The sequence below is a fragment of the Erythrolamprus reginae genome, chromosome 1 (assembly GCF_031021105.1).
Source record: "Erythrolamprus reginae isolate rEryReg1 chromosome 1, rEryReg1.hap1, whole genome shotgun sequence".
Lineage (NCBI taxonomy): Eukaryota > Metazoa > Chordata > Lepidosauria > Squamata > Dipsadidae > Erythrolamprus > Erythrolamprus reginae.
In genome coordinates this window covers 6,950,727-6,973,940 of record NC_091950.1, presented here as the reverse complement: position 1 = coordinate 6,973,940, position 23,214 = coordinate 6,950,727, and the positions used below count along the sequence as shown (strand labels likewise).

General features: G+C 41.1%; 1 protein-coding gene across 1 annotated transcript; it reads right to left on the bottom strand.

Moving 5' to 3' along the window:
• Positions 1 to 5,482: 5,482 nt before the first annotated feature.
• On the bottom strand, positions 5,483 to 22,625 carry LOC139172440 (vomeronasal type-2 receptor 26-like). Its single transcript, XM_070761950.1, has 6 exons — positions 22,396 to 22,625; positions 15,732 to 16,023; positions 14,312 to 15,136; positions 10,206 to 10,424; positions 9,481 to 9,610; positions 5,483 to 6,387 (listed from the first exon to the last, which is right to left on the bottom strand). Exons 1-6 carry the CDS (start codon positions 22,623 to 22,625, stop codon positions 5,483 to 5,485), a joined length of 2,601 nt encoding a protein of 866 aa, XP_070618051.1.
• Between the last annotated feature and the right edge of the window lie 589 nt (positions 22,626 to 23,214).

Here is a 23,214-nt window from a genome sequence, read left to right as displayed (position 1 = left end):
GCCGCTTCCCAGCTGTCTCCTGAAGCCGAACGGCAAAGCCGAACTTCCGCGTTCGGCTTCAGGAGACAGCTGGGAAGCGGCGCGGGTGTTTTAAAAGGTTGCAGCCGGCCTGGGGGGCTTCCTAGCACCCCCCGAACCCAGGTTTGCAGCTCGGGGGGGTGCTGGGAAGCCCCCCAGGCCGGCTGCGACCTTTTAAAAGAGCCGCGCCGCTTCCCAGCTGTCTCCTGAAGCCGAACGGCAAAGCCGAACTTCCGCGTTGGACTTCAGGAGACAGATGGGAAGCGGCGCGGCTCTTTTAAAAGGTCGCAGCCGGCCTGGTGGGCTTCCCAGCACCCCCCCGAACCCGGGTTCGGGGTTCAGGAGTGCTGGGAAGCCCCCCAGGCCGGCTGCGACCTTTTAAAACAGCCACGCTGCTTCCCATCTGTCTCCTGAAGCCGAACGCGGAAGTTCGGCTTTGCCGTTCAGCTTCAGGAGACAGCTGGGAAGCGGCACGGCTCTTTTAAAAGATCGCAGCCGCGCCGCTACCCAGCTGTCTCCTGAAGCCGAACGGCAAAGCCGAACTTCTGCGTTCGGCGTTCGGAGACAGCTGGGAAGCCATGCGGCTGTTTTAAAAGGTCGCAGCCGGCCTGGGGGGCTTCCCAGCACCCCCCAACCCCGAACCCGTGTTCGAGGGGGTGCTGGGAAGCCCCCCAGGCCGGCTGTCACCTTTTAAAACAGCCGCGCGGCTTCCCAGCAGTCGCCGAAAGCCGTTTTAAATTGACTTTACATTGTTTCCTATGGGAAACAATGTTTCGTCTTACGAACCTTTCGTCTTACGAACCTCCTCCTTGCACCAATTAAGTTCGTATCATGAGGTATTACTGTATTTTGTTGATCAGGCAATGATCCCACAGTTTTGTCCTACTGCGTGAAGGGCTTTGAATATAAAGAAACTATCATATGTAAACCTAGCAAAAAGCAAATGAACTATGGATGCTTGGCCTTTCCAATATTGGGACTTAGAGAGTTTTCAAAGAAATTAACAGAAAAAAATGTTGTTTAAAAATATGAGTGCTCAAAATTATGACATTTTGGTGAAAACATCGTGTTTAAAATGAAATGACCTTCAACTTTATGTCTATGTCTTTGTCTCTTTCTCTTTCTACTTCTATTTCTATTTCCATGCTGCCCTTCTCCACAGACTCAGGATGGCTCCGAGCAAATGAATGCAAAAATACAATATGGAGGAAATCTATTTTAAAACAATTCTAAAACCCAATACTTTAAAAGCAGTTATCCACTTTCATTCCATATGCATTGGCCAGAGCTAACACTCAATGGCCCCAAGTCTGCCAGCAGAGATTAGTTTTTAAGACCTGCTATGATGTCCTTCCTCTCAATGAAGTTCAGCTTCAACCAAAACAACACAGAAGCACTCAACAGATACAAAATTAAAGTAAATCGCTCTAAATTCAACTGCAGGAAATACGACTTTAGTAACTCACTACCAGACTCTGTAGTATCATCAACTAAGCCCCAAAACATTACCCTTAGACTATCCACTTTTGATCTCTCCCGATTCCTAAGAGTTCAGTAACCACTGATATGTATTTGACAAAACAAATACATTAAAAAAAAGATATTTTTCAATCTTTATTCCACTGTCATGATACACAAATCCCTCTACCTACTCTTAGACTGAATTTTTATAGGCAGACTTTGGGAATGGCTCTTCTGCAGCTCTCTCTAGCAAAGGAAACTTTTAAATGCCTCATTCCATTAAAGGGGTCCTTGGTAGTGATGGGCGAACTGAACCTGCAGAATTTGGGTCCATACCAAATTTTGCGGTGTTCGGTATGCCGAACATGAACCCGAAATTTTTCCAAAGTTCGGGGTCATGTTTGGTGTTTGGAGCTTTGATATCACCGGCAGGTTGCTAAGGACGCCAAGGTGATCACTTCCTGGATTCCATGAAATCCAGGAAGTGATCACCTTGGCGTCCTTAGCAACCTGCCAGTGACATCAAAGCTCTGCCCCCGGAATCTCTTTGTGGGAGGGATTCCCCAGATCCTTCAAAGGGAGGTCTTCACATAAAAATAAACATTGTTATTTTTACAAAAAAGGACACTGCAGTGGCGCTGCAAGCAAAGGGCGGTCCTTTCACGTAAAAATAAACAGGTACTGAATGTGAACTGGGATCCTCAGAGGGGGGCTTGGCAGAAGGCCTATTAGGGAGTAGTTCATCATCATTATCCTCACTGGGTTCAGATGAAGAAACATTTATTGATGTACGCAGGCGCAAGGCAATGACTACAAAAGAGCAGCTACGTAGGTATTACAAAAAATAAGAGAGTTCACCTGTGGTTGGGTGTGGTTCAACTAATTAGGGCTGCTGTTAAATGGGCAGTGTGCTGGCCTCTGAGTGTGGAAGATTATCTGTTCGGAGAAAGTGGAAGTGACTTTTGTCTCAAGGACTCTCTTTGCATCGATTCCAGGACTTTGAAACTAAACCATAGTCAAGTGTGTGAGTTGCCAACGTTTGAAGAAGGGTAGCTGTGATGTTTTTACAGCTGCTTGCTAATTGCTTTGTGTTTGTTTATTGCTTTGCAATGCATTCAAGCCTGTTGCTTTGAAAGTGTGCCCTTTGACTGCAAAAAAAGGGTGTTTTGCTTCTACTTTATTTTCGATAAAAACTGTGTCCTTGACTTTTCAAGTGTGTGTGTCTGAATTCATACCTTTGCATTTAATTGGGGACTTGTGCCGTGGAGCCTGGCAGAACAGAACTTTGTTATTTTCTTGCAGACATTTCATTACCTGAACCAGATAACATCATCAGTGCTAGGTCATCAGCTCTAACATTAATGGAGATACCTATTTTGGATAAAGAATTGCCTCCATTAAATCATCCAAACTCTGAGAGCTCCAAGGACCCCTAAGTTCAACCAGGAGCTACAAATTTCAACCAGGAGCTACAAACCAGGAGCTACAAATATTATCTTTTATTGAGCACTCAATTTCTCTGTCAAATATGATTATCTTGGTGTTTGATATATATTTATATTGTATGCATGCATATATGTATATATATATTATACACATACATACATGCATATTTGTATGTATGTATGTATGTATGTATGTATGCACATATATATATATAAACACAGAGACACACAAATATTAAATATAATATATTACATATATTATATATTAATATAATATAATATAATATAATATAATATAATATAATATAATATAATATAATATAATATAATATAATATAATATAATATAATATAATATAATATAATATAATATAATATAATATAATATAATATAATATAATATAATATAATATAATATAATATAATATAATATAATATAATATAATATAATATAATATAATATAATATAATATAATATAATATAATACAATACAATACAATACAATACAATACAATACAATACAATACAATATACAGTGATCCCTCGGTTAGCGCGGGGGTTACGTTCCAAAACCTCCCGCGCTAACCGATTTCCGCGTTATACTGGATGCGGAAGTAAAAACACCATCTGCGCATGCGCGCCCTTTGTTCCATGGCCGCACATGCGCAGAAGGTGGAGCGACGCAAGTTCGGAGGCTGGCAATGCAATGGTGATTTTTCCGGGCTCCTTGTCGCTACCCCCCGCCCGCCCGATTCGCCCCGCTCACCGGCTTTCTTGGGGCAGCGCTGGCGGCAATGGCAACCCTCCCTCCTTCCCTTCTCTCCCTCCCTCCTTCCTTCCTCTCACCGGCTTTCTTGGGGCAGCGCTGGCGGCAATGGCAACCCTCCCTCCTTCCCTTCTCTCCTTCCTCTCACCGGCTTTCTTGGGGCAGCGCTCGCGGCAATGGCAACCCTCCCTCCTTCCCTTCTCTCCTTCCTCTCACCGGCTTTCTTGGGGCAGCGCTGGCGGCAATGGCAACCCTCCCTCCTTCCCTTCTCTCCTTCCTCTCACCGGCTTTCTTGGGGCAGCGCTGGCGGCAATGGCAACCCTCCCTCCTTCCCTTCTCTCCTTCCCTCCTTCCTTCCCTCCCTCCTTCCCTCCTTCCCTCCTTCCCTCCTTCCTTCCCTCCTTCCCTGCTCCTTCCTTAAAAAACACTTAAATACAGTATCTAATGACAGAATAAAAAACCCCAGCCCTTACCTGCGTTTCCCTCATCTGCATCGCCTTCTTCTGTGTCTTCAAGACGGTTGTACAATTGTTGTGCCTTGGTCCTTATAGTGTTGGTATCCAAAGCAATGCTCTTTTTGCGGCAGTCTTGTACCCACAGGGACAAAGCAGCTTCCATCTTCATAAGCCGTTTGTTTCTAGGCGTCACCATTCTTTTTGCAGCCTTGTTGAATGCCATCAGAGAACTTTGCCTTATCTTTTTCTCGTCGTCCCGAATGGTTCGCACACTCGATTCGTTGATCCCATACTGCCGACCAACATCTGCATAAGAGCGTCCCCCTTTCAGCATGTCCAAAATGTCAATTTTCTCTTTAATTGTGAGTATCCTCCTGGTCTTTTTAGCGTCGCCGCCTGCACTCCGTGCACAACGTTTAGGAGGCATCTTCCAACAAGTCTGAACAAGTTCCAACAGTTGCAAAGCTTTTTTTTGCGTTTGCAACGATTGGTCGAGATTTTGGCCAATCAGCAATCAGTATGACGTCATCGGGCGGGAAAAACCGTGGTGTAGGAAAAAAAACGCGGACTTATTTTTTAATTAATATTTTTTGAAAACCGCGTTGCAGCGTTTCGCGCTAATCGAGAACGCGCAAATCGAGGGATCACTGTAATACAATATAATATAATATAATACAAATATTAAATTATGTATTATAAATACATAACACAAATATGTTTTAATCAAATATATGGAACATTGGTGGAAATGACTTGAGTCCTTAGATAACATTACCTTTATATAAAAGTACACAGACATATGCCTTCACAAATAAGAAATGTCTAAGCATTCTTTGTAATTGTAACTTCTTAAAAAACAATTCAGCAATCTATAATTGTGTCTTCCCCCCTATTTAATAATGAACAATTCATGAGATACTCCATTTATTCTTATACCTTCTTCCTCATTTTCCTCTATCCAACCTTTATTCTTCATAATACTTGGAATTGATAAAAATAATTAAAAATTCCAATAATAAGACATCAATCAATATCAATTTCACATGATCTTCTTTGTAAATAAATTATGTTTCTGTATTTTATTAATAGAGAGTAAAAAATGTAGCTCATTTAAATTTAAATATTCTAATAAAGAATTAAATGAAAAAGTTAGTAGGAAACTCAGCAAAGCCTGAGGGATTTAGGAAAACAATCATGTTAGAAACACTTTTGAAAAACTCTTTCGACTAAAATAAATGAAGTGAGAAACAATCATACTGGAAACTTATATCCACTTCTTTAATATATATAAATATTAAAATAAAGTTCCCTGTCGCCACAGAAACCAGAGACATAAATCAGAGTTTTTTGTGCCCCATTATATTATCTCGGCAATTCAATTGGGGCCTCAATAGGATAATGTAGCATTTGGGGAAAAATATGCAAACCAAGAGACCAGCCCCAGAGGCCAAGATGGAGAAGATCTCTACGGCCACCATGGACTTCCCTTTGGAGCTCAGGTAGGTGGGCAGGAAAGTGATCCAAACACTGCAAAAGACCAGCATGCTAAAAGTAATGAATTTGGCTTCGTTAAAGCTATCAGGCAATTTCCTAGCCAGAAAGGCTATAATAAAACTCATAAAGGCCAGAAAAGCCAGGTAGGCTAGGACTGTGTAAAACATTGAAACTGAGCCTTCCTGACATTCCAAGATGGTCTCTCCTTCCAAGGAGTGGAAGTCCAAGTTGGGAAATGGGGGAGAGGTTATCAGCCAGATGGCACAAAGAACTGCTTGGACCAGCGGACAGGCTAAGATAATGGAATTGGTCAGTGGTTTTCCTAAGAATTTCCTTGCCCTGTTTCCTGGTTTGGTAGCCATGAAGGCCAGAACCACCATGACTGTTTTTGCCAGCACAGAGGAAACCGCAAGAGAAAAGAAAATGGCAAAGGAAGTTTGTCGGAATAGACACGTGAGCTTCCTGGGTTGATCAATGAAGAGGAAGGAGCAGAGGAAGCAGAGCAGGAGGGAGACCAGGAGGATATAGGTGAGATCTCGGTTGTTGGCCTTGACTATTGGTGTTTCATGATGCTTACGGAAAACCACCAGTACTGCAGATGTGATCAGAGAAAGGAAAAGAGCTAGAGAAACCAAAGTGTAACTCAGTGTCTCTTGATAGTTGAGAAAATGGATCTTCTTGGCAATGCATTGGTCCTTCTCCTTGTTGGGATACTTGTCTTGTGGGCAGGGGTCACACTGGGCTGCATCTGAAATGAAGATTTTTTGTGTAAGGATTTCAGCGTCATCTGTCCTGATCATTAACCCTTTCTAAGGATTGACATAACTGTCCCCCCTTTTTTACTCTGGCCAACCCACAAACTAAATACAAGAAATATGTAGATTCCATTGATTTCTATTCACTGCCAATTCACTTCTATCATTAGTACTTCAGATTCTTGGATGTAACTTAATATTAAATATTAAACAGTCCTTTATAATCATTTGAACTGCCTGAATTTCCTGATTTCTTCATGCTCAACAGGGTTAGGGTTAGGAAAATGGAAAATGCTGACAGGACAGATGTATGTATGTATGCATGCATGCATGTATGTATATGATTTGTATGCTGCCTCTCTCCGAAGACTTAAATTATCGAGGAGCAGAGAAATGTTTTGTTGGGACAGGACAATGCAGATCCATAAACTGACAGTTTATAAAGCATATTGATATTGTGTATTCCCAACAAAAATGACAAAATCAATTACGTATTTACTCAATGACTTCCTAGACCAAGAATGACCAACCCATAGCTCCAGAGCCACATGCTGCTCTTTGGGCTCCCTGCCCCATTACTGCAACTCTCTCTACATGGGGCTACCTTTAAAAAGTGTTCGGAAACTTCAGATTGTGCAGAATGCGGCAGCGAGAGCCATCGTGGGGCTTCCTAGATTTGCCCACGTTTCTGCAACCCTCCGCAGCCTGCACTGGCTGCCAATTGGTTTCCAGTCACAATTCAAAGTGTTTGTAATGACCTTTAAAGTCCTACATGGTATTGGGCCAGAATACATCTGGAACCGCCTTCTACCGCACGAATCCCAGCGGCCGATAAGGTCCCACAGAATTGGCCTTCTCTGGGTCCCGGCGACCAAACAATGTCATTTGGCGGGCCCCAGGGGAAGAGCCTTCTCTGTGGCGGCCCTGGTCCTCTGGAATCAATTCCCCACAGAGATTAGAACGGCCCCCACCCTCCTTATCTTTCGCAAATTACTCAAGACCCACCTTTGTCACCAGGCATGGGGGAGTTAGGATATTCCTTCCCCTAGGCCATTAAAAATTATGTATAGTATGTTTGTATGTATGTTTGGTTTTTATAATAAGGGTTTTTAGTTGTTTTATTAAATTGGATTGTTACATGTTGTTTTTTATCATTGTTGTTAGCCGCCCGTAGTCTGCGGAGAGGGGCGGCATACAAATCCAATTAATAATAATAATAATAATAATAATAATAATAATAATTGGCTGGGAAATTCCTGAGAAAGTAAGGGCAACGGTGTGAAGTGTGAATGGAGATGTGGTCATGGTTGATTCTCTGACACTGGATGAGGAACATTGTCATCCCCGTAAAGGCTTCCCTTTGGTCGACTCTCCTGTCCCTTTTGTGACTCCATGGGTAGCTATGGCGGGGCCAGGAGTCTGCACATCCACGGAGAGACCCCAAAGTGATTACCAAGTGCAGCAAAGTTGCCTGTGGAGGGCAGGCAGTGAGCAGCTGCTTGCTTAAGGATGCGACTTCTCTCCTGCTCTAAGGATCTGGCCTTTACCTTGCCATGTCACATAATGTCCCCCCACCCCACAGCTCTTTAGCCCAAGCAGGGTGGGCATAAGCTCCAGCCCAAAGTGGGAGGAAGCAAAGCTTTGGTGTTGGTTATGACCTATAAAGCCCTACATGGCATCGGACCAGAGTATCTCCGGGACCACCTGCTGCCGCATGAATCCCAGTGACCGATTAGGTCCCACAGAGTTGGCCTTCTCCGGGTCCTGTTGACAAAACAATGCCGTTTGGTGGGACCCAAGGGAAGAGCCTTCTCTGTGGTGGCCCCAGCCCTCAGGAATCAGCTCCCCCTGGAGATTAGGACTGCCCCCACCCTCCTTGCCTTTCGCAAACTTTTGAAAACTCATCTATGTTGCCAGGCATGGAGGAATTGATATATCCTTAGCTGCCTTTGACTTTATGGATGGTGTGTTTGGGTTGTATGACTGTTTTAATAGGGGGTTTTTAAATACTGTTTTAACATTGGATTTGTATATGATGTTTTATTGTTGTCCTCAGAGATGGGTGGCATACAAATATTATTATTATTATTATTATTATTATTATTATTATTATTATTATTATTATTATTATTAATTCAACTTCTATTCCACCCAATCCAGAAGGACTCAAGGCACCTAAGGGTGCCTTTGCTCTGGCAACCCCCCTCCCCCTCCTTTTCCTCTCATGTGTGGTGGGGGGCATACAAGGTAATGTAGCTGCCTTCATGCCACATTTGTGCGTAAGGCAGTATTTGCTTCCTTGTGGTCACACCCTCCCTGCTAAGCCGAAGACCTGGAGAGGATGGGAAGGAATGGGACATGGCAAGGCAATAGCCAGATCCTTATGGCAGGAGAGAAGCCATGTCTAAAACCTCTTGTTATATGAGCAGCTACTCCCCCTCTGTATTTGCCTTTGCACCTTGAGGAGGGTCTCCCTGGACATGCCACAGCCAGCCAGGGAGAGGGGATGGAGAGTCACCGGAAGAGAAACCAGGCTGGTGATTGTTACTCAGCACACACAAAGATAAGGGAAAGAGGGGGAGAAAGATGAGAGGGAGAAAAAGAGATGCAGACAGAGAAAGAGAGAGATTTATTTATTTGTTTGTTTGTTTGTTTGTTTGTTTGTTTGTTTGTTTGTTTGTTTGTTTGTTTATTTATTTATTTATTTATTGGGAGAAGGGGAAGGACGGCATAAAAATTGAATAACTAACTAACTAACTAACTAACTAACTAACTAAATAAATAAATAAATAAATAAATAAATAAATAAATAAAATAAATAAATTTGTATGCCGCCCCTCTCCGTAGACTTGGGGCGGCTAACTTGTTCAAATTGAAAACAGACCCACAAAACCAAGATAGACATAGCTGGAGGGGTGGGTAAGTATCTTGGTGGGATTGAGGTCAGGTTGGCCATGCCCACCCAGGTATTGTGACTCTGAGTGGGTTTTTTTTCTGGGAAATGGGGCCAATTGGCTCTTTGACTTTTTAAGGTTGCCAACCCTCGTCCTAGATCCTGGAAGATCTGCGTATGATAAGTGCTCTACCTGTCTGATTTGAGATGGTTCCTTCTGGACAAGGGGCACATTGGTAGCAGCAAATGGGCTGGCCCTCTGGAACTCGTCTTCTCTCTCCTGCATGGCATCTCTTCTTGCCACACCTGGCAAAGGGCACCTTCTAAAGGAGAAAAGAGAAGTGTTGGAGGTGGTCTGTGCAATGAAGATCCTACATTTATTCATTTCCATATTCATCTTTTCCTGTTGAGAATGTTATCATAATACATTGTTCACAAAGGTCTAACAGAAACCAGGAAAAGTTCCTCGGAAAATCAGGCAAATGGCACTTGTGACTCACCAATGGATGAATATTGAAACTCCAAGTACAAAGGGAGGCTTTATACATTGAGTTACAACTTTGCTACAACAAAGAATGATGAAGATATCACTGAACAGATATGGTCCATGGAAATCTCTGCCTGATCTAATAGCATCCTGGTTTCAAGCAGAAGTTCTTCTCATTGTTAAAGGTTTCACAAATTAGACCCTCACATTTGTTAATCTCAAATGCAAGTAATTCACCCATTGCAAAAGTCTTTTCAGCTCCTATATTCCTGTTTTCACCTTAGAACAGGTATTCTAGCTATGCTGGCTGGAGAATGCTGGGTGTTTGAAGTCCACAAGTCTTAAAGTTGCCATGTCTGCCTTAGAAAGATGTTCAGCATCCTCAGGAGAGAGTGATGCTTTTCCTGAATGTACATTTCCTTCTAGCTCACCTTTGAGGCCCAGATGATCCCATCAGAGTTAATGGTGAAATCCTGTCCTGTGGCAGCCCTGAGATCCCATTGCCCAACTTTCACAGACACAAAAGATTCATTGGGGTGGAGAATCCAGTTGACAATATCATAACGAGGAGTTCTTAGTCCATTTTGTGAGAAGGAGATTTCATCTCCAGCACTGTTGTTGAAGTGAACATTTCTCAAATTGACAAGAATCTGAAGGAAAAGAGATCTTCATAAATTGGAGCAATTAGCTGAATGGAAGAAATAGAATATAATAGGATGGCATGGGATGGGATGGGATGACATAGCAGAATAGAATAGAATAGAACAGAACAGAACAGAACAAACAGAACAAACAGAACAGAACAGAATAGAATTATTTATTGGCCAAGAGTGATTGGACACACAAGGATTTTGTCTTTGGTGCATATTGTCTCAGTGTACATAAAAGAAAATAAACATTTGTCAAGAATTATGAGGTGCAACATTTAATGATTGTCATATGAAACAAATAAGCAAGCAAGAAACAGTCAATATTAATATAAATCAAAGGGATACAAGCAACAAGTTACAGACATACAGTCATGAGTGGAAGGAGATGGCTGATAGGAATGATAAGAAGACTAATAGTAATATTAATGAAGCTGGGAATAGTTTACAATGGTAAAATATCATGATTTTTATATTTTTTGTCTCAAGTGTACATCTGAAAAGTTACAGTTGGTTGAGATATGAGAAACCAGGAGAAATATTAAACATTTGACTCAATTGTCAACAATATAAAATATTCCATTTATCACTGGGTATTTGTATTTTGGCTTCCCCATCTCCAGTTTTAAACAAATGACAGATTTACAGTAATGACTTGCCCACAGAAGTTATGGGTGATTCCTTGGACAACTTTTGTCTGAAATGGTATAAAGCTTACTGCTTGAGTTGGGGTTTGGACTAGAAGATTTCCAAGGACCTGTCCAATTCCCTTATTCACTAGAGATGTGCTATGTTACTTTCTGCTTCAAATGCTCTACTCTCATCCCATTGTTGAAGAAACCTTCCATCAAGGAACTCAATGACTACAGATCAATTGCTCTAAAATCTGTAGCTATGAAAACATTAGAAAGGTTAGTGATGTCCCACCTGACAACCATCATGGATCCACTGTTATAACCCCTGCAATTTGCATACTGAGCAAATGGATCGACAGATGATGCTATTAATATCGCTCTCCACTACATCTTACAACATTTTGAATCTCCAAAGACCTATGCTAGGGTCCTCTTTATAGACTTTAGTTCAGAATTCAACACCATCATACCGGACATTCTTCTAACCAAACTAAATCAGCTAGTGGTACCTGAACATACTTGTAAGTGGATCACAAGCTTTCTAACAGACAGGAAGCAACAGGTGAAGCTAGGCAAAATCACATCAGATACCTGTAGAATTAGCATTAGTTGTGTTTTTGGGGGGGGGGAGCAGCAGGAAAGCCCTGTGCCAGCCAGGAAAGCCGGCTTTCTGGGAAAGCAGCGCATCTTTTAAACACGCTGCTTTCCTGCACCTCTTTCCTTGGGGGGAAAAGTGTCCTCCCCCCCCCCTGCCCAGGAAAGAGTTGCAGGAAAGCAGCACATTTGAAAAGCGTGCTGCTTTCCCGGAAAGCTGGCTTTCCTGGCCGGCACAGGGCTTTCCTGCTGCTCCCCCCCGAAAACACAATGGAGGTCCAGGATGACAGGCAGGGAGATGTGGGGTGGAGCAACGGGAGGCTCCAGCTGGTGGCGGCAGACCTCCGTTGTGTTTTCAGCTGGGGGGGAGGGCAGGAGGACCTTCCTGGCTTTCCCGGGCAGCTGGCTTGAGCCTTGTGCCGGTCAGCAAAGCCGGCTGCCCACCGGAGATGTGGAGAGAAAGAAGGGAAAGAGAGGGAGGGAAAGAGGAGAGGAAAGAAGGAGGGAGGGAGGGAAGGAAGGGAGAGAAAAGTGAACGAGAGGGAGAGAGAAAGGGAGGAAGGAAGGAAGGAAGGAAGAGATAAATATAAAGGGATAGAGGGAGAAAGAGAGGGAGAGGGAGGGGAAGGAAGGAAAAGAGAGAGAGAAAGATAAAAAAGTGGAAGGAAGAGAAGAGGAAAGAAAGGAAGGGGGAGAGAGAGAAAGAGAGAGAGAAGATAGGAAGGAAGAGAGAGAGTGAGAGAGAGAAAGAAAGAAAGAGTAAGAGAGGAGAGAGGAAGGAAGAGAGTGAGAGAGAGTGAGAGAGAGGAAGAAAGCAATAGAGAGAGAGGAGTGGAAGGAAGAGAGAGGGGGAGAGAAATGATAGAAAAAAGGGGCGAAAAAAGAGAAATGAGAAAATGATTGAGGCAGAGAATGACAGGAAAGAGAAAGAAACAGAGAGAGAAGTGACTCTTGATTTAAAGCATATGGTAAAAGCACTTAAATAATAACAGATAAAAAACCCCAGCCCTCACCTGTTTTTATTAATAGTTTTGCTGGTTATTTTAGTTTTAATAGTAATGGATTTTGGTTTTTTTAAATTATTAATTTCTTTTAATAAAAAAGAAGGGATTTATTTATTTATTTATTTATTTTTTATTTATTTCTATGCCGCCAGTCCCAAGTTTTTCCTTATTTCCAGGTTGCATTTCTTCTTGGTGAGGTTCCGCCCATTGCTTCTTGTACTACCTTCAGGTGGCATGGAGAATAAATAGATGCCATCTGCTCCGTGGCAGCCCTTTAAGCATTGGGAAACTACTATTATATTCCCCCTCAGTTTTCTATTTGTTGAGCTAAACATACTCATTCTCTTAGCCCTTGGTCATAGGATTTAGCCTCTAGGCCAGGGGTGTCAAACTCAATTTCATTGATGGCCACATCAGGGCTGTGTTTGACCTCAGAGGGCTGGGGGGAGGGCTTGCCCAGGGTGTGTGGCCATGGTGGCATGGCACAGGATTTGGGAGGCAGTAGTTTTAAAATGGCAGGGGGGGGCAGACACTTAGGATGTATGGGGCCCCAAAATTCCTGATGGCAGCCCTGAACTATACATATAGGCTAGAGTCACACAGGATGCTAATTCATAGAAACACAAAAGAAGATTAAAAGGAATTGAGTGGAGCATCTTTTTACATGTTTAGGTTACATGCTGAGGGAAACGTTAATTATACGATACCACTCTGAGTCTTTGGAGAGGGGTGCCATACAAATCTAAATAATAATAATAATAATAATAATAATAATAATAATAATAATGATGATGATGATGATGATGATGATGATGATGGTGATGGTGGTGATGGTGGTGATGATGATGATGATCCTCTGGAACTTGTGCCAGAACTACCATTTACCAGTGGCAAAGAACTGATGGGATCATAAGCCCGAAAAATTGGTTGAAAATGAGCAATCAAAACTACTGTGGGACTTCTGACTTCAGACTGACCAAATTCTGAACCATAACACACCAGACATCCTGATTGTGGAGAAAAAGAAGGTATGGATCATCAACATCGCAATCCCAGGGGACAGCAGAATTGAGGAGAAGCAGCTAGAGAAATTAGTGAAATATGAAGATCTAAAAATCGAGCTGCAACGACTCTGGCATAAGCCAGTGAAAGTGGTCCCAGTGGTACTTGGCACGCTGGACGCAGTGCCAAAGGATCTCAGTGGACATTTGAAAACCATAGGAATTAACAAAATCTCCATCTGTCAATTGCAAAAGGCCGCTTTACTGGGATCGGCAAACATAATTCGCCGCTACATCACACAGTCCTAGGTGCTTGGGAAGTGCCCGAGTGGTGATGAAATACGAAATCGAGCATAGGGATATCATTTGCTGAGTTGTACTGACATAATAATAATAATAATAATAATAATAATAATAATAATAATTATAATAATAATAATAATTATAATAATAATAATAATTATAATAATAATAATAATAATACTTTTCTTCCCCCCCCCCACTTCAGCAACGCATTTAATGAATGTTATTGTTTTTTAAGTGGTTTAGTCTGTTCAGAGATGCCATGGTATCATAATCTTCATACGATTTCAAGAACTGCATATGAGAAGCTTCTCTATTGATCGGTGGACTGGATAAAATGTCACAGAGGTTACCTGCCATGGCTCCACATTTGAGATCCTTTTTCCAAGCTTCAGCATAGCTGCTCGTGCTCTTGAGTTGTAAATTGCATGCAATGCGTGTGCCACTGCATAAATGGCATTATAGATACTGTAACTTTCACCTGTCATGCTCATTTCAAAAATAAAATCTGGAATATCTCGTAAATTCTCCTTTCCTGTACATTTTTCTTCTCCTTTTCGAAGGACCTTTCCTGGTTTAGGAATACGGCAGTCAAAAAGTATTTCCCAAAAATCCAGGAGAATGGTGTCCTCTTCTTTGATCAAATGATATAAAGACAGGAGGAAGTGGCTGAATTCTGAAATATCCCCAGTATTTTCCCTAAACTGAAAAGCCCCATGCAAAGACTTTACACTTTCGGAAATGTCTCCCTGCATAGTAAATTTCCAGTGAGAAGTTAAGATCCAAATATTTTGAAGTTGTATTTTTCCATATATTACAAAAACTTTCAGAAATGACAAAAATTTTACAGTATCAGTGGAATCTCCAAACAGAATAATGACTTCAGCTTTCAATACAATTTTAAAAATGAATTTCTTTAGTGCAATATTTACGTCCTTAGTGTTCAAACTTTCGATAAAGGCCAAGCAGATCTCCTTCTCCTTCAACATTGGCATTAAGGTTGAAATGAAATGTTCTGCACTGTCATCTTCAGAGGTCCCAAGCCCAACCCAGTTCCACTGGAAATACAGGAGAAGCTGAACTAAACCCACATACTCTGAAATGTCACTGGGATTAATCCGGAAGAAGGAAGGATAAACTGGTTTGTATTCCTGAGGGAACTCAAAGCCAACACCGAGCTGGAGAAAGGGAGATTCCTCTTTCAAATACAAAGTATTGTGCTGACTTTACAAAGTTTTTTAAAAATTTAACAGTCAGGCAGACCTAGTTCAATTAACAAGCTTACGTTTCTTCTTTTCCTAGGAAGAGCTGCTAGTGACATATTTTGTCTGGTTTTGATATGCCAGAAACAAGAAATAGTTAACCTGATAGAGGTTATAAATTGCAATGAAATGCTGGCTAAACCTTTATGAAAATCAGAAATTAATTCTTCTTGGCAAGTAGATCAGTTCAGAATTATTTCATTATCTGCCTGTTGGGGTTGTATATACTGTTATTACTTACTTTTATTAGTAGGTTTTAACTGTTTTTATTGTTGTTGTATTAATTCCAATTGTTAGCCGCTCATAGTACATTTGGAGTGAGTGGCATATAAATACAATTACTCAATCAATCAATCAATCAATCAATCAATCAATGAATAACTTGACATGTACAAAATTAAAAATTAATTCAGTTATAGTATATCCCCTTTAACAATATCATTTTCATCCTTGACTCTCTATGTTTCTGTTCTTGGTCTACACCACACTGTATCCAATGGATCCCCCTTACCTGTGGGACCTTGTAGATGCTGAAGGTGGAGGCCATCTGCCTTGAGGATGTGGGGTGATCACCTCCAATGACAGAGAGCACATGGTCCTGCCTGTCACATTTATAGCCTGGAACCATTTGGCCCCATGTGGAGAGCAAGGAGAGGTTGATTAAAGATATCCTCCTCTTCCTCTGATCATTGTCACAAATCTGAAAGCCCAGTGTGATGTTGGGGAGGAGAATCAAATCTCTGTTGATCTCTGTGACTGCAAACACTAAGGCCAGGAAGTTCTGATACTTCTTGAGTGTGGGTCTGTAGTAAAGAAACCATTGGGAACATTATAGAAGAAAAAATGTGTGTCCTAGCCATATTTTTGATGTTGTTTTTAATAGCAAATCCCATATTTTATTGAGGGATGTTTTTTCATAGATGCTCTTCGATTAAAATTGTATGGCTTAGTGACACAGGAGAAAGGCAAACTGTACCATTGGTTAATTACTTTGCTTTCCTTAGTTGCTTCTCTGTTTGTTGGTTTCAAAGATCGTTTCTTAACTTTTTTAAATTAATTTTTTATTGATTTTATAAAATATGAACACACACAAAACATACAACAAGTGCTCTGTGATTGGTGCCCACACCCAGACAAACATTCATACCCCACCACAAAATTAGGGGTGTTTCTTATATATTTATTTATTTATTATTTATTTATTTATTATTTGGATTTGTATGCCGCCCCTCTCCGAAGACTCAGGGCGGCTCACAACAAGTGAAAACAAATCATAAATAATCCAATTAATTAAAATATTTAAAGATTTACCATTTTAACTCAAGAGCAAAATATCTATTTACAAAGTCAACCCTGACAAAAGGGAGTGGCTTTGGGTTTTGCCTGCCAAGTCCATCCGTCCATCCATTACCCTGGGGGAGGAATTATTGACCTCCTCGGAGAGAGTCCGCAACTTGGGTGTCCTCCTCAATCCACATCTAACATTAGAGCACCATCTTTCAGCTGTGGCAAGGAGGGCGTTTGCCCAGGTTTGCCTGGTGCACAAGTTGGGGCCATCTCTGCTCACAGTCGCTCATGCCCTCATCTCCTGGAGGTTCAACTACGGAGTCTACGGAGAGGGGCAGCATACAAATCTAATAAATAATAATAATAAAATACTGCAATGCTCTCTACATGGAGCTCCCTTTGAAAAGTGTTCAGAAACTTCAAATTGTGCAGAATGCAGCTGCGAGAGCTATCATGGGCTTTGGCTGCCAATCAATTGTTAATGACCTATAATGCCTTACATAGCATCGAACCAGAGTACCTACGAGATCGCCTTCTGTCACACAAATCCCAGCGGCTAATTAGGTCCCACAGAGTTGGCCTTCTCTGAGTCCTGTCAACAATGCAATGCTGTCTGGCAGGACCCAGGGAAAGAGCCTTCTCTGTCATGGCCTCGGCCCTCTGGAATCAACTCCCCCCGGAGATTCGAACTGTCCCTACCCTCTTCACCTTCCGTAAAATGTTGAAGACTCACTTCTGCTGCCAGGCATGGGGGGATTAATCTCCCACCCAACTTTGCTCGCTGACCTTTATTATGTTTATGTTTAGTCGGCTTGAGTGTGTATGACTGTGTAGTATATAGGTTTTTTATAACAATGTGTTTTAAATTAGGTTTTTGTTTTTTTTTTAACATTAGATTTCTGTTTCTATTGTATTGGTGTTATGTTGTGAGCCGCCCTGAGTCTTTGGAGAGGGGCGGCATACAAATCTAATTAATAATAATAATAATAGTAATAATAATAATAATAATAACAACAACAATTACAATTATAATTATTATTTATTAGATTTGTATGCCGCCCCTCTCCAAAGACTCAGGGCGGCATACAATTATAATTATAATTATAATTATATTATTATATATAATTATATTATTATTATTATTATTATTATTATTATTATTATTATTATTATTATTATTATTATGTTATTCCAATTTATTCTATGTAGCTTGGTCTCGGATTCTACTAACCATATATCGTATTACCTTGTCCCATTGTCCCATCAGTTGTCATAAATCAGTTTCAAACCGAATTCATCCTTTTGTCCATAATCTCAAATTGAACATGATCCACCATGTACCAGTTCAAATTTTGTATTGTCCATTTTGTTGCATCCTTCCAACCCAAGACTATTACTGCCTGAGCACTTTCTATCACTGCTTGTTTTATTTCTCTAAATTCTCCCATCGCATTGCTTTTAACTAATACTGCCATTTCCTTAGTAATTATCCATCGTATATTTAATATCCTATTACTATCTTCTTGCACGTTTTGCCAAAAGTTCTGCACTACCGGGCATTCCCAAAACATGTGCATAAACACTCCTACAGCTCCTCCACTGGAAAAACATATGGACAACTCATCTTGACCAAGGAAAAACTATAGATGCAATTTATATTGACTTCTGCAAAGCTTTTGGTTCAGTGGTCCATGACAAACTACTAAAACTCAAATCCTATGACATCTCAGGATCCCTCCACAGCTGGATTACTGCATTCCTATCAAACAGGCAACAAGTGGTCAAAGTAGGAAGCTCCATATCCACACCCATCCCTGTTAAAAGCGGTGTCCCCCAAGGTCTCATCACAAGCAACTGTGGGTTTTTTGCAGATGATGTAAAACTCTTCAACACCACTGAAAACACAACTACTCTACAAAAAGACCTAGACTCAGTTTCTGAATGGTCCAACACATGGCAACTCCAAATCTCAACCAGCAAATGCTCTGTCCTACACATCGGCAAAAAGAATCAGAACTTCAAATACAAACTGAATAAATAAATTATCACAGATAATCCCCACTCGGTCAAGGATCTTGGAATATTAATCACTAAAGACCTAAGTGCCAAAACCCACTGCAACAACATTGCCAAGAAGGCCTCAAGAATTGTTAAGCTAATCCTATGTATTGTCTGCTCTGGAAATCTCACACTAATTACCAGATCTTACAAAACTTTCACCAGACCCATCCTAGAATACACCTCATCTATTGGGAACCTATACCACATTTCTGACATTAACACCCTTGAAAATATCCAAAGATATTTAACCAGAAGAGCCCTTCACTCCTCTACCCGAAACAGAATTCCCTACAAAACTAGACTTACAATCCTGGGTCTTGAAAGCTTAGAACTACGATGCCTTAAACATATGGTATATATGGTATGCGTGTGTGTATGTCTGTTAGTATATGGGGTCTTTTAAATCTTTAAACATTTTAAAAACTGTTGGATTATTTATGATTTGTTGTTACATGTTGTGAGCCGCCCCGAGTCTTCGGAGAGGGGCGGCATACAAATCGAATAAATAATAATAATAATAATAATAATAATGATCTAAGTATTGCCCACAAGATCATATGCTGCAATGTCCTGCCTATCAAAGACTATTTCAGCTTCAACCACAGCAACACAAGAGCACACAACAGATTCAAGCTTAATATTAACTGCTCCAAACTTGACTGTAAAAAATATGACTTTAGTAATAGAGTTGTTGAAGCGTGGAACTCATTACTTGACTCCGTAGTATCATCTCCTAACCTACAACATTTTACCCTTAGACTATCCATGGTTGACCTCTCCAGATTCCTAAGAGATCAGTAAGGGGCATACATAAGCGCACTAGAGTGCCTTCTGTCCACTGTCCTATAGTCTCTCCTATATCTCGTATTTCTTCTCTACTATATCCTCTTTAACATTCATTGTGTATTATTGTGTATTGGACAAAATAAATAAATAAATAAATAAAAATAAATCTTGACACCCATGCCAATAAGTATTTTTAACATTCTGCTGGAAAATTGAACGAGTGTGTAATACCACATGTAATATTTTCCTTCTCATTTCCCTAAACCTTGTATTCTTAATTTTCCTTATATTCTCCACTATATTTTTCATCTCTTGCATGTCTACTTGCATTTCACATCTGACTGCACTAACATCTTATATATACAGTGGTACCTTGTGATACAAACCCCTCGCCATATGAACAATCCAAGATATGAACCCAGGGTTCGGAAATTTTTTGCCTCTTCTTCTGAACTTTTTCCGGCTTACGAACCCCCCACCGCCGCCGCCGCTGAGAAGCCCCGCCGCCCGGCTGTCACTTTTTGAAACAGCCGGGGGCTTCTTGGCGTTCTCCTGAATGCCGAACCTGGAGGTTCGGCAAAAGTTTGGGGCGGCGTTTGGGTTCAGGAGGACACTGAGAAGCCCCGCCACCTGGCTGTTAGCTTTTCAAACGAGCCGTGGAGCTGTCAGGCCAGTCAGGAGGCTGGAAAGGAGGTGGGGAATCCCAATAGGGAATTCCATGGGCGGAGCTTTGACGTCACAAAGATGTCCTTCCTGGCCGGCTGAAACGTGGACTCCAGGAAGGACGTCTTTGTGACGTCAAAGCTCCGCCCATGGAATTCCCTATTGGGATTCCCCACCTCCTTTCCAGTCTCCTGACCGGCTCGACAGCTCCATGGCTCTTTTGAAAAGCTAACAGCTGGGCAGCGGGGCTTCTTGGCATCCTCCTGAACCCAAACGCCAAACCCGAACTTCCGTGTTCGGCATTCAGGAAGCCATCGAGAAGCCCCCCGGCTATTTCAAAAGATGACAGCTGGGCGGCGGGGCTTCTCGGTGGCCTCCCAAACGCCAAACCTGGAAGTTCGGCAAAGTTCGGGTTTGGCGTTTGGGTTCGGGAGGACACCGAGAAGCCCCCCGGCTGTTTCCAAAGGTGACAGCCGGGCGGCAGGGCTTCTCGGCGGCCACCCGAACCCGAACTTTTGCTGAACTTCCGGGTTCGGCATTGGGAAAATGCTGAGAAGCGCCCGGCTGTTTCGAAAGGTGACAGCCGGGCGGCGGCAGTTTTTTCCATTTTTTTTCTTTTACACATTAATTCTGTTTACTTTGTTTCCTATGGGACACAATGTTTCATCTTATGAACTTTTCGCCTTACAAACCTCCCCCGGGAACCAATTAGGTTCGTAAGACGAGATATTACTGTATATTGCACGCCCTTTGGTAACCTCACTTTTTTCTCTTATTATTTTCTCTAACTCTATCTCCTCCCTAAATAGTGCTTCTTTATTCTCCTTTTCATTCAGATATTTGCATATCTTCCCTTACCCAATCTTCCCTTACCCAATCACCATTCTATGTGATTTCTACTTGGCCTCTCATATAACTGTTCTATCTTAGTTATCCCTCTTTCCTTCAACTCTCCTATAACTCTATTTAAATTTGTTTCATTATCTCTATTTATTACATATAATGATGCGAGTTATATAATCCTATTTTCCCATTTCATTTTTTCCAGATTTTCATAGTCCCTTTCATGGGACCTATTAATTTATCTAGATCACTCTTACTCTAACGTATAAAAAATAATTCTCTATTCTTCATCCCATTGATCTTTTTCCAATTTTACACATTTATTTTCAAATGCTTCTCTATACAACTCCAAACAGGGATTTCCCTATCCACCCTCTTAGCCATCCTCAATATCCTATAACATTTCAGGTCCGATCCCAAACCATTCATATTTAAAAACAGTATAATACCCTCACTCATAATATACAAAAATAACCCCTTGTCCCTCTTGTTTTGCTCTTGGTTTATTTATTTTCCCCTTCCTCACCCCAACCACCCCCCAAAGTGCTTTTCCGCATGCTTTCCCCACCAAAGAGGGGGAGGACAAGAATTTCCCTAGTCCAAACATGAGGCACCTCTGCTGATTATGTTCCTACGTCACTGAGCTCCCCTTGCAACTACTTTTTAATATATTTTGGAAAAAGAAAACTCCCAGCAACCTTTATTTAACCATTGAATAATACCAGATTGTTTCTTATCTTCGTCATTTGGAAAATAGTTTGATCCCTAAGTCTTTGTAAAAGCCCCAAACCCTAACCCCACTCCTTCGTTTCATTAGACTAGACATAACCCAATTCATGTTAACCATTCTTTGTAAGTTTTGGCCTCTAGCCACCTAATCATCTTTGTGCTCTTATATGCATAATTTATATTCTCTGACATTTTTTTTCCTATTGTGATGACCAGAACCAATTACCACAATACAGAACTGGTCTTATTACAATTTATTTATTTATTTATTGGATTTGTATGCCGCCCCTCTCCGCAGACTCGGGGCGGCTAACAACAATGATAAAAAACAACATTTAACAATCCAATTTAATAAAACAACTAAAAACCCTTATTATAAAAACCAAACATACACACAAATATACCATACATAACTTGTAATGGCCTAGGGGAAAGAATATCCTAACTCCCCCATGCCTGGCGACAAACGTGGGTCTTGAGTAATTTGCGAAAAACAATTCCAGATAATGAAAAACGATTAAGCTTTTCTATGAATTTTCTACTGTGACTTTCTTTCCAAATGAACATTGTCAACTTTTTTTTTAAACCCAGCACAATTTCAGATTTGTTATTTCTCACTTTTTATGGAGTCTATCACCTTCTTGATACGGAATTCGGAAATGATTGAGCATTTGAGCCTACTTTATGATCAAAGGCAAGAACTCATTGGAACATTAGAACAGTAGAACAAGGATTTCTGAAAGGAGGCCCTAGATCCTGAACCCAAAAAATGATTAATGCATTTTTCCCTGCCAGATGAAACTTACAAAGTACTATAATGAAGCCTGAATGGTTCCTTCCGAAAATTAGCAACAAGGGAATCCATAAGAGTCCTTAGAGGTAAATTCCCACCAATAATGAGATCACCAGGTCTGTAATAGTGCTCTCTTCCTTTAGGCTTGAATAAATTCCTCAACACACATACAGTTTGCCTCCTCTTAGCAGTAGTTGGAGGAAAGAGGCAGAAGAGCAGCAGCAGGAGAGGCAGCCCAGTCATTCTTATCCCTTCTAAATTATAAACCAAGATTCATGCAGAAACTGAATTACATGCATGAACAAGGCAAAAAGTAAGGACAGCTGAGTCTCAACAAATCCAGGAATGACTCTTTTCAACAAAGTCAAGGTAATTTTACAGATCCTGTCACCTAGTGGAGAACATTGGAACATGTTTTCCAGGCAAGTTTTATCCTGGAATAACTTGTGGTACAGAAATCCAGAGGGATACATTAAGAATTACTCTTATGATAATTGCAAAGGGAAAGAATCCTCCTATACACTCAGCAATATATTTTATTTACACACCAGAATGAGAAAAACAAGTTTGTCTGTCTTGTTAATCCCTAGTGCATATAGATTTCAGAATCAAGGGGAAGTTGGGTATTAGACCTACATAAAACTGAACCTCTGGTAAAGAAGATGGAGTTTGACGAGAGCCATAGTTTTTTAGATATCTTCTTCTATATGTACACCTATACTTTTTTTTGTATTGATATAGTTAGGGTTTTTTGTGGATCCATTCATACCATCTTTGCCATATCTCTTTGGTTTCTTTAATTCTTACTCCTTTAATTGCGTTTGTCATTTCA

What these genes read in the sequence shown, in the direction of transcription:
- LOC139172440 (XM_070761950.1), bottom strand. Translation starts at nt 22,625, where the DNA reads ATGACTGGGCTGCCTCTCCTGCTGCTGCTCTTCTGCCTCTTTCCTCCA. An exon ending in CAAATGTGGAGCCATGGCAG is followed by an intron (nt 10,425 to 14,311) that starts GTAACCTCTGTG and finishes CTTTTCCTTCAG; the next exon opens with ATTCTTGTCAATTTGAGAAA. An exon ending in AACCATCTCAAATCAGACAG is followed by an intron (nt 6,388 to 9,480) that starts GTAGAGCACTTA and finishes TCTTCATTTCAG; the next exon opens with ATGCAGCCCAGTGTGACCCC.